Below are 12,908 nucleotides of genomic sequence, written 5' to 3' on the forward strand. Positions count from 1 at the left end.
GGAGGGTATCTAACTACATTGTGCAGGGCATTCAGACTGCAAGTGAATATTCACTTTTTGGAACGTCTTCACCAACTCTTGAAGCTTAACATGCTTAATTTACCTAACATTTCTCAAATAATGAGACCCTGGAGACTAACAAAATGGTGTTTCATGAAAGGGCACTGTTAGAACTTCCAGGATCCCTGGTTGGCTGAGGTAGGTATTGTATGCCAAACAGGGACCCGCAAACCCCCAACATTAGGGAAAAGACAGGTCGCCTCTAGAGATAGCCCCCGCTCCACCCCCTTGGTAGCTTAGCAAGAGCAGCCAGGCTTATCTTCAAGGCCAATGCGTAATGCATTTGCAATTATGCTCATAGCAATCCAATCAAGACACCACAAATAGACTCCAACACGAGTTTCATAGAAAAACAAGTATATGTTTATGAAAAGATATACAATGCGACCACACAATACTAAACCAACATATGCGATGGGGTAATACTCCCCCTTGCCTATTATTATTGAGCTAAACTAAACAATCCTATGTAATCCTATTGTTGTAATATGCAGTTCATTGTGCAAGGATCAGGTACTTCACAACATAAAAATAATGCAGATCGAAATACGGCTATGTGGCGATTTGTACTGCGTAATACGTAAAGCAACAACGTGGTAAACTGCTTTGCCCCCGGAATGCAATGGGTACGGTCCCCTTTCAGGTACTCTGCTAGGAAAAAGCAATGCAACATGTAATACAGTTATCAGCAGTTCTAATGCAATGCTGAACACATATATCTGGCAGTTCGGTATTCAACACTAATGCAATGTGTAATACGACAATCCGGCAGATTGTGATGCAGGACTAAAACAAGGCGTAACACATCTATCAGGCAGTTTGTTATGCAAACCTAGTGCAATGGGCAACACACCTATCAGGCAGTTTGTTAGGCAAACTAATGCAAAGGGCAATATGACAAAACAGGCAGTCCGTTGTGCTGGAATAAAGCAATGCGTTATACAATAATCAGATACTCCGGTTTGCAGAAGTAATGCAATACGTAAGTTACTCCGGCACCGTTCACGGTGCCTCCGCCACTTGTGCTGGCTTGTGGTTAGTCTCCGGCCACAGTTGCCCCCCCACATGGGTAAGATAGAACACAGTAAAAGCAGCTTCGCACTCAGACCCCTTTGCTGCCACTCCCTTGGCACACAGGCCTCAATCTAAGCCGAAACAGAGGCTCGTGCTGTAGGACAGAGAGAGAGGCCGAGAGCCTCTCCCTCTGAACCTGCGCCCCATCCCAGAAGTCGACACATTTTACCTAGATAGCACAGACCCATTCTCCTCCCCTCATCCAGCGACTTGGGCCTCCGATGCAATTTCTCTGAATTTCCAGGTAATGGGAAGATCCCAGGCTGCACACTACACCCGCTCTCAGAGTCAGTGAGACTCACTGAAACTCTGCATGCATGATAACCAGACAACTCCTCACAAGGGTCTCAGGCTGCGCAAAGCACAGGGCACCATTTGTGCAGGTCTCAGACGTTAAAAGGTACATGCACACAGCATTGCTGAAACACACTTTATCTTCCGGTGACTCTGATCACAGGGCACCTCTTGCGCAGATCTCAGGCAGTAGAAGGTACACACACAGCGTCGCTGAGACATACTTGATCTTCCGGTGCCCACAATCACAGGGCACCTCCAGCGAGGGTCTCAGGCTGCAAACAGCACACGCACACAGCGTCACTGAGACACACTTGCTGTTCGGATGTACACGATCACGGGCCAATCCACATGAAAGTCTCAGGCTGCCCCCCCAAGCACACACACACTGCGTCGCTGAGACTTACTTGGCTAACGGGTACACCGGGACGCCTCTTTGCTGGGACAGCTGTTGCGCTTCAATAAACTATTAACATAACATAACATAACAACACATATTCACAGGATGATCCTCTCAAAGGCTAGACAGAGCACACGCACACCGCATCTCTGAGTCTCGTTTGGAACTCCAGGTGCTCAGGTGCTCCAGGTGCACGGGGCACGACTTGCGAGGGTCTCAGGCTAGACAGAGCACAAACAACCACAGAGTCTCTGAGAGTCTTTTCTGGAAATGTTTGTGTTCCTGTGTTTCCAAAAGGGAGCCAGCTCACCTCGGGCCCTTGGGGATAGTTACTTCAGGACACAGCAAAGTCCTTCAAGCAGGGGGACAAAGCACACAGCAAAGTCCCTACAGCCTTTCCTTAGTTGAAACAGCAAACTGCAGCCCAGCCACAGATCACACAGCAAGAGCAGTCCTATCCAACAGTCTCTTCAGTTGCTTCTTCCTTGGCAAAGGTTCCTCTTGATCCATGAAGTAGCTCCAGTCTTGTTCAAACTTGATCAAGCCATTCTCCAAAGTTCAGGGGCTTCAGATCGCATAGTTATACCCCTCAATGGATTTGAAGTCTTTGTGTTACAGGGGGTAGTGACCCCTGCTCAAACCAATTCTGGGTGTCTCCCTACCAGTGAAACCTTCTTTCTTTGATTAGTGGGGGTCTGGATTCTCAATCACTCTGCAGGAGATGGGACAATTGTTTTATAGCACCAGTCCAGGCCTCTTCACCTCTAGGCCTACTCCTCCCCCTACACACTCTAGATGCAGGTCAGCCTGTGCTGTCTCACCTCCTCCCCTGGGTCAAGACGTTCCCCAGATCCTATTGCTTTCAAATCCAGCCAGTCAATCCACAACCAGGCAGAGACACACAGATATGTTTAAAGCACCAAAACCCAGCCACTTCTGAAAGAGTGGCTTACAAACACATAATGCAAAAACTATCTTTATTATAAAAAAATATGTTATTGCAGGGTGAGTTCAGGCATACTAAGCTTCCCATCTTAAGCCTTTCAGAACATTGGCTGGCAAATACATTACACAGCCTTTCAATTCTATTCTAATGGGCAAGAAGGCCTTTCAGTAGTGAAAATGAAATGGAGAGTATTTCACTGCCAGGACATGGCACACACCTTGGTACTTGGTACATGTCCCACCTTTCACATGTCCGGGGGTACCCTAGACCTACCATAGGGGTGCCTCTTGTATATGGAAAGGGTCGGGCAGGGTCTGTTACGTGCGTGCACTTACCAGAGCAACATGGCAGTTTAGGAAACTGAGCTCAGGCCCTGCAATGACAGGCCTGAGTTCCCTTCTCAAGGCTACTTGAGTGGGTGGCACAATAAGTGCTGCAGGTCCACCAGAAGCATTTGCATTACTAGTCCTGTCACACATAGTGTACCTTACTAGGGACTTTAATAGTAAAGCAAACATACCAATAATGGACAGCCAATCTCAATTACACTCTACACAAGGAGCACTTTGACATTATTTAGCAGTGGCAAAGTGTTCAAAGCATCTATGTTGGCAACACTTGTCATAAAAAGGTCTAAGAGAAAAGCAACAAGTTTAGGCAACTTTAGCCAAAAAGGATGACAAACCACTGGCACTATCCACAAATGTAGACATTTGTTTTTGGCAGTGCCAGGGCTTAATTGCAATCCCAATCCAACCCTGCTCCCAGTGTTATAAGATGGTTGACATCGGGCAGCAAGAGCCACATGCCATTGGATGATACATCTCTACTGAGGCAGTCGCAGGCTGTAACGATCTGGAAGTATGCAAACACCAGCTATGTAATATGATCTTACTTATTTCATAATCATATTCTATGCACTTATTTCTTCTGCATTTTACTGCACTTAACTTCTCCACTCAATTATCAGATGTTTTTAAAATGTAGATGACACATTTTTAAATTCTTACCTTTCTTTCATTCATTTCACCATTGCTGTGTTCATAATCACCCTGTAGAGATAATGGTACATTAGAATATTACATGCTATACATTTCTGAATGCTCATTGAATACATTTGTATAAAAGCTACTTAGTGCCTTAAACAATTGTGCTCCACCTTCACAGAAAGTTACATTTTGGAAATGTATTCTGATTTCCCAAATGAACATTGGGTCTTACAATTATATGCAGTGATTTGAAACATGGACTGGTGCTGCCTTTATGCATTCCCTGCTCTCTATATTTATCTCAAATTCCCTTAAACTGGCCCACAACATTTCATAATGTCATGAAATACACAAAGTGTTTGGGCATACACCATCAGATTTCTCATCCATTGCTTTTCTGTACATTTATTAAGAGAATAAAAGTAAAGGAATAACAGAAATTAGCAAATTGTATTTCAGGCCTTTACCCAAAGAATCATTGTTGTGATTTTTTGAATGGGAAGGCATCCGTAAACTTAATTTCATCTTCTTTACCCAAGATGTTTTTCATACAACTAATGAAGTGGAAAACAAGTGCATGTCTTACTGTCCCTCTCTTTGATACAAAACATCACATTAATCCTGTTGAGCATATCTATGGTAACTCCTGCTCATCTGAAAAATTCAAACTCTGGGTCCTCTTTTATGATTTTCCCATTACTGCTAATTTCCTAGTGCTTTCCTGACTTCTTGGTAGTAATGTCTTCCTTTCTGGCCCATCATTCATTCTTACTTTACCTAGTTATTTTACCATTCGATGATCAACCGGTGTTCTTATAATTTCTGGAACCAAGAATTCTGATCTAATCCTAATAACAATGACTGACCTATAAAAGCTTCCGCTCGATACTGGAAGGAAATCCGGATTGGTTTGCCCATCCTTGACAGTCACTTGCTCAACTGAATGCAGGTGTACATGGTTACAATCAAACAGACATAAGGTGATTGGAGGAATGCTTGCAATAAGTCTAACCAGTAGCAATCTCTTGGTGTAGTATTCCAACACATCAATCTTTTGACCCCATGCCACCTCAGTTTGGAACCTGCCATATGCAAATCAATCTCGACCCTTCTCCAGTAAGAAAAGTCCACCCAGTTCTTTCCAGGTAATTATTTTATTATTCTTTAAAAAAGGCCTGAGCTCCTCTAATCCACAATCTTTCCAGTTTATCAGGCGACTAAAAAGAAAATTGGAGACTCAAACTTTTTCATTCCGTCAACTTTAAATAGTTAAAACCAGAGCAGCCAGCTTTTTAAAAAGAATTTTTGAATCTAACAGCAAAATCCTGATGTCCCTTGTATCCAGTTCTTTTCGGCAGTTCAGCTCTTTTTAAGAATGTTGGTATATGCAAGCCTGATTCCTGTACAATTTTATCCCCCAAAAAATTATCTATAAATCCTTTTGGTTCCAGTAAGCGCTCTGCAACATCTAAAATCGCTGCTTTGTAGTAAGTTTGCATTCTAGGCAATGCTAGTCCACCCTGTTTAATGTCTAACTGGAGAATTGACTGCTTAACCTTAGAGGCCTTTTTTACTCCAGACAAATTCTCTAAACATTGATTCCAGCTCTTTAAAAAATGTTGCATTCATTTTCAAGGGTACGTTAATAAAAAGAAATACTAATAAAGTATGGACATTTTTATAAGGGCTACACGGCCTATTAACGTTGAAGGTAAAATTGACCATTTATCGAGTAATATTTTGATTTTATACTGTATTGATAGGTAGTTCAGCCTAAATAGTCGTTCGTATTGACTAGAGAAAAATACTCCCAGGTAACGTATTGGTTCGGTTTTTAACGCCTGGAATTTAAGGTTGGAGGGGAGAAGCTCCAAGTCTGTAGTTAAAAAACAAAATCTTGGTTTTATTTATATTTATTTTGTAGCCCCAATCATTTCAAATTGACTAAATTCTAATAACACCAGGTCCATATTCGGTCTCTCAAGACTTAAATATAAAATAATATCATCAGCGAATAGTTTTACCTTTGTCATATCAGGTATTGGGGCAGTAATTTCCACATTGTCACGAATGCTCACCGCTAAGGGCTCAATAAAAAAGGTGAAAAGCAAGGGAGACATCGGGCACCCCTGTCTGATCCCACGATTAATGTTCACTGTCCCTATTTGATTTGCATTGATGACCACCTGGGCCTGGGCACCCTGATATATGTTTTGAAACATATCTATCACCTGGCCGGGGACCCCAAATTTACCCAGACCAAAAAAAAGAGCATCCCAATTGACCAGGTCAAACCCCTTTTCTGAATCTACTTATTTTATTTTTATTAATTTATAGAGTTTTATATAGCACGAACATGATCCCGAAGGATATCAGAGCGCAGGCAGGCATCAACTACAAATCAAAGGAAACAGGTACAAAGCCGTACAATAGTTAAAGAAACAAACTGCAACATCTGGGTCCGAGTTTCACTTTCTAGGCAAATCGGCAAGTTAAAGGTGGAGTGTGACGTATATGTATATGTATATATATATGTATATATATATATATATATATATGTATTTATATATATATATATGTATATATATATATATATATATATATATTACCTACTGGCGGTCGCCAGTAGGTATATATAGTTAGGATTTTTTCTCTATGGGATTTTTGAAAATTCTATGTCTAATAACTTTGGCGTTTGTGGACGGAATTGGCTGAAATTTTCAGGAAAATGGCACATTTTGTTTCTGAGCAGCCCTTGAAAATTTGGGGGGGTTCGTCAAGGGGGGGCCGAGAAAAAAGGGGGGTCCCAAAACGTGTTTTTAACATTGAGTTTTCCATAGGGCGGTTGGCCTCACTTTTAGCCCGAACGGCTGAATGGATTTGCACGAAACTTGGCAAAATTGTAGGGACTGGTAGCCCGATGTGCCTTTTGTAGGTCTCAATATATGTGCTCCAGTGGATTTTGAGAAATTAACGTTTAAAAAAAGATATATATCTGTAACAGCGGACCTGGCAGCGTCCCAGGACGCGTACTTTACGCGCAACGGAGCTTTGTGAAGCGAAGCTGATTGGTTCTCCGGCGTCTGTCAACATTCCAAAAAGTCCGTAGCGGCCGCCATCTTGTCTCTCGGTAGGATCGAGAGACAAGAGGAGGTCAAAACAAAGGGGGAAATAACTATAAGGGGGCATAGTAGATCCTCGCTGACCCCCTAGGTTTGATGTGGAGGTTTTAAAAGGGCCCCGCGGGGCAAAAAAAAATAATAATAATAATAATCGAACGGCTGAATGGATTTGCACGAAACTTGGCAAAATATTAGGGACTGGTAGCCCGATGTGCCTTTGCTAGGTCTCAATATATGTGCTCCAGTGGATTTTGAGAAATTAACGTTCAAAAAAAGATATATATCTGTAACAGCGCTCCGCTTCGCGTAACGGAGGTTTGCGAAGCTGATTGGTCATTCTGTCACTGGGCTATAGTTGGGCTACATGTGGCTGATATTTGGGCTACATTTGTTTTTTTGTGTGTCTGGCGGCCATCTTTGGGCTACATTGGGCTACATTGGGCTTCATTGGGCTACATTGGGCTACATTTGGGCTCCAACATATATATAGGCCAATGTAGCCCAATATATATTTTTCAAAGTTAATTTTCGTAAAAACCACTGGAGCATATATCTTGAGACATAGCAAAGGCACATCGGGCTACCAGTCCCTACAATTTTGCCAAGTTTCGTGGAAATCCATTCAGCCGTTCGAGCTAAAAGTGAGTCCAACCGCCCTATGGAAATGAAGGAAATGAATGGGTAATTTGTAATTAGCAAATAGCTAATCGCAAACTAGGAATGGTAAAGAATCGCTATTTATTCCTTAAAGTTCGCTATTTAGGAAATGCAAAAAACTTTGATGATACATATGGCGGTTCATCTCTAACAAGATAAGAAGCATAGGGATACATTTATGATGACTGGCGCATCACCAGGGATGTGTTAGTCATTCTGTGCCGCTGTTCCGTCACCTATGGTGTGCTGCATTTACAATGCGGCGCATCATGGGGCAAAAACAGCACAGATGCGTGATGTATCTGTGCCGTAAAGGTGGCGCATTGCTGGAGTTGTATCGCGAGTGTGATGAAGCTCCAGCAAGGGTCGGGGGTGCCCCTGTCGCAGGGTTTCTGTTCTCACACAGAACTGTGGACAGAGGATTGGAACCTCGGCGAATTAGGGTGTCCCAAAACTCACGTTAGTAATCAAAAACTCCTTAGCAAGCTAGGTACAGTGTCACATTGGATATAACAAACTCTCAATGTTTAGACAATCCAGAATATGAACTTATAGTACCTCAGGATACGTGGAACTCATGAACAGTCGGTCGTTATATATTTCTTAGAAACCAGAACATGGAGTTAAGAAGAACACGTGTATTTGAAATGTTTATTTACTAATGCCGTCTTCTCAGGCGTAGTATCTTAGATAATAGAAGTACACATATTATCAGTAGCAAAATTACCAGCATAGTTACTAGTACATAAAAAGCGAATGGTGACAGTATGTTAACATGCTGTAAATGAATAAGAGTTAGCAACACTTATAAGCAGCCGCGGGCCATGGAGGGAGTTACGGTGGGGCAGGGAGGCGGGGAGGGGGAGGGGCAAGGTAGAGAGGGCTCCACCCTGCTTCTCCCCCTCCCCGCCTCCCTGCCTCACCGTAACTCCCTCCACGGCCCGCGGCTGCTTATATCTCACCCTCCCTAATACACATATTATATTATTTGCTAAGAAGGTCTCTTTGTGTTGGTTTAGGGCGTGCCCATACTTTAGTGTCTTAGATTTGAAGGAATCACATCAGCATACACCAGCTCTCTCTTCATGTGAACCGCATCAACTGTTGTGTATGTGTGTTCGGCAAAGCAATATAAAACCCGCCTCATGCCCAGAATTGGCAGAAGTTGCACTTATGTTATGAGTATGAAGTCGTGGAGATCAGACCTCATAACAATTCTGTATCGTGTTGTTCTTGAAACTTTAGCACTCGCTGTACAGATATAGTTTAACAAGCAAAGCAGATAGTAGAGCAATAACATATTATTCTCATGTAAACCACGATGAACTACTAGGTGGAAAGCTAAAGCAACAACTAAGTGTCGTGTGCAGAAGTTGCAAAAAAGGAAAAATGGCGTTTAAACCGGTAATGAGCCCATGCTAACTTAACACGGTGTAAAGATATCCAGGACCTAGATGACACCTCCCCATGATCCGGAAACGAACTGAATAAGATAATAGAAGTGCCATCTCATGAGAGCAGATTGCAAGTTTATATGTGGACGGTCCGCAAGGTAAAGCATTAAAAACTAGGAAAATGTAATGCTAAAGAAAAATAAAACAGCCAAGTACTTTATCGAGTCTTAAGCCAATAGGCAAGGTAAATAATAAAAACTTGACAAATAAGTCAATGAATTGTCAATGAAATGCTAGTACTCAGCATATCAAACATGAAAAAGGTCTATGACATAACTGTGTATGCAAAATAAGCTGCAACAGCCTCCAATAGGAAGTCACCGTCTTCATCCGAAAACAGTTCAGCCATCCAATTTAAAAGCGGAAAAGAACATACGTGCTCTCCCAGCACCGGATCCTCTATCACCATCAGAGGACAGCTCGGTGGGTTTTCAAGAAAGCTCTGTTCCAAGAAAGACTGTGCTGCCGCCAGTAAATTCCAGGGACCAAGTAGTCCATGCATCAATGCCACAGCCATAATCCTTTCGCCAGGACAAACCAACTCGTGAGTAATGATAGGAGTCATCAGCTGATTAAAGTCGACGTCAGGAGAAACCGGTCCGCAGAGACACAAATCAATGGCCCAATCGAAATCACAGGTCAGGCAGTGAAATACAGGCTGGACACAGGTGAAGTAGGAGAATCGAAAAGATAATCCATATGCCGTGCTTAATATCGCCAACGGCATTGTGCCATAATATTCTAGCATGCGATTGCGGAACAGTGTCAGCAGCTGCAGGGTGGGAGGTTGCATAGGAGGGACATCCATATTTAAAAATGTAAAAAAGCACAAGAGCGTCCGCTGGTAATGCAAGTAAAAATGCCAATCCACGAACCAGAGTGGAGAAAATAGAATGAAAGGAAGCAGGGATGACTCCAAAGATTTTCTCAAATGAAGTCACGAGACCACTGGTAACAACTTTAAAAAAGTGCGCCAGGGTCTTTGTGGAGGATGCGTTAAAGATAGTCGGAACCATCTTGCTGAAATTGAAAGGCAAATCTGAATTAAAAGTATTCCTTTTATCGTAACAGTAAGTGAACGGGTTATTTGCTGCAGAAATGTTCTATTTCCTCCCACACATGAACATAGGGAGTTTTCAATCTGGCCACAAATACCAACCTTGGGACAGATTTCAACGGCATGGCAAGAATAAGAGCTCTTTTGTCTCAGAGAGAGGTGGCCTTGAGTTCGGCCCGTGAAACTTTCGTGCTTCACATAGCGAACACCCATACAGAGGTGCAGACCCTTTTCAATTAACTCAGAACAATCTTCATTATTGAGCATCAAATAACTACCATTTTCCAACAACTTGAACGTGGGGATGATAGCAGGAACTGGCGTGCCTTGCAACACGCAAGCCATATTTGGTCGGTGTTTGTTGCATGAACCGTGTAACTATATGTGCCTACACATTAGTGAATGATCTGGCGTCTCAGTGCATTCCTCTCCATTCAGATAAACTTCTTGATCATCTTTGAAACATCTGTATGTGTATGGAAGCGACCAGACCTCATGAAGAAAAGCACTACCTAAAGGTTCATAACGACCTATTGGTATATATTTCATACAATTTGAAAACTTATATAAAGCAAAAGGCAGCGTTATTAAACCGTGGATAAGGCACGTTGCCAAAAAACCCGCAATCCTCTGCTGATGATGTCACTGAGCATGTCATGAATGATGTAATATGTGACATCATCAGCAGTGGATTACGGGTAATAGTATCTCTAGTTTACTCCCCTATAGCTGTCTTTCTTTTAACATAAGTGTCTGTTTCCTTCCCTTATACTTACTGTTTTTGGTTCGCTTCTAGTTCGCGTACCGGCGAGCGAACTGGGAAGCGAACTAAGAGAAATAGAGGTTGGCACAGTTCCAAATATTGTACCAATTTTTTAATAACGGGGAGGTAGTTCTGAAAAGAACTTTTTTTTTAATTGTTTTTGTTGTTTTATATTTTTTTTATTATTTTTCGGAACATTTTTTTACTTTTTTTGAATTTTTCTGAAGTTTTATATTTTTTGGGGGTTTTCTTGGAGGGGGCAATGAAAACGATTCATTGTAAAGGGCTCAACAGGAGCAACAAAACAAAAAAAGAAGTATTTATTATTTTGGGCGTTTCGTACAAACTTGCATATGATAGTCAATAGCTCTGTTGATCAGAGTGATGCTTTTTTCTCCGTAGGAAATGAATCCATCGCAAAATACGCAGGTGTGTTTTACTTCACCAAATTTCATTTGTATATTTGGCACCATCTCCCTGCCCTCTGGTCCCGTTACTTCCGGTACAACAGATCTTCTGGCCATAATAGGGAGATTATCTAGGTCGTTCCGAAACTGTGCAGCACTGTAGTTGTTAGGATGCCACCTAGTCATATGGCGATGCATTGTGTAGTTTCCGAAACTGTATTTTTTCTCGGTTCCTCTGGACAGTCTATCTTGACATATAAGGCAAGTTACGTATCTTGCATTTACTTTTTTCTGACCTTTGGGAATTTTAAAAAATTGCCAAATGAAGTTTTCTTTCCGGTGAGACGTCCTGGGCTGCTCAGGCAAAAACTGCCTCTCTTCGTGCTCGTCGTCCTGTTCCTCTTCTTCTTCTTCTTGTTGAATTATAACTTGAGCAGGTGGTCCACTCTTCCTTGGATGTGGTGGAGGTGGTGGGGAAGCACCAGCTGAAGCTACTAAAGAAGCCATTGCTCAGTGATCACAAAGGGTCTTTCTCTCACAATGATGAAAGTCAGAGTGAGGAAAGAAGGAGGGATTTTCATCATTTGGGAAAAACAAGAGTTCTCAACCAATCAAAAGTGTTCATTTTAGATTATATGACCTAGTCTTACATCATTAGGAAACCAAAAGTGAAATGAACCAATGAAAAGTGTTATTACCAAGTCACATGACTTGCTGTGTTTACGTTAAGCGCTTTGCAGGGCCTCCCGGTTTGCTTCCAGAAACCTGCGCTTTGCGACTCGCTTCGCGTACCAGTTCGCTAACGTAGCACGTCATATGACGTATCACGCGACAACGTGAAACGTCATGCGGACGGGAGGCGTCACGATGTTGTTTTCTAACGCGGCACTTGCGGTAAAGAAACGTTTACCGGCTCGCGGTCTATTTCGCGGCATCAAAGTCAGCTAACGGGAAGCTTCCCGATTCGCGAAGCGGGAACGAAGAAAAAAAAAGTATTTTAAAAAAAAATTATTCATAAACATATAAAATATATTTTGGGATTTAAAGAAGAATACATTTTACAGCTACAGATATTAGCTGTTAAAAAACCAATGAAATTCACAGAAAAAACCATAGGTTATAGACCATATATAGTTAGGAATTAGCATTTACAAAACCTTGAAAATTCACTGAAAAAACCATAGGTTATAGACCATATATAGTTAGGAATTAGCATTTAGAAAACCTTATTTTACTCACACAAAACCATTGAAATTCCATATATAGTTAGTTGCACTAACTATATATCGCGCATCCGCAATCCACTGCTGATGATGTCACATATGACATCATTCATGACATGGTCAGTGACATCACTGATGACATCACTGATGACATCTCAAATGACATCACTGATGACATCTCATTTGACATCAATGACCACATCACTGATGATATCATTCATGTGACAATACAATGCATCTCCTCACATTTTAATATAACCTCTGTTACAACCAGTGTTAAATACAGAGTATAATTTTTGAAACCATTGACACACCAATACTAGTTACTACATACGCACTCACTGATTCCTACGTCTACACACACATTCACTCATTCATCCATACAATCATTCATACATACAATCACTCATCTTTACAACACTATCATATGCACTCATACACCTATACAGACATTTACACTCT

At 41.9% G+C, this 12,908-nt stretch overlaps 1 protein-coding gene across 1 annotated transcript in view; it reads right to left on the reverse strand.

The window, feature by feature from the left end:
- ANO2 (anoctamin 2) overlaps nucleotides 1-12,908 on the reverse strand; it is a 1,767,324-nt gene that overhangs the window by 940,098 nt on the left and 814,318 nt on the right. The window contains exon 9 of the mRNA XM_078673987.1: nucleotides 3,785-3,826. Coding sequence (XP_078530113.1) covers nucleotides 3,785-3,826 — 42 coding nt within the window. The remainder of the gene's footprint in view (nucleotides 1-3,784; nucleotides 3,827-12,908) is intronic.

This window comes from Lissotriton helveticus, chromosome 1_1, assembly GCF_964261635.1.
Source record: "Lissotriton helveticus chromosome 1_1, aLisHel1.1, whole genome shotgun sequence".
Lineage (NCBI taxonomy): Eukaryota > Metazoa > Chordata > Amphibia > Caudata > Salamandridae > Lissotriton > Lissotriton helveticus.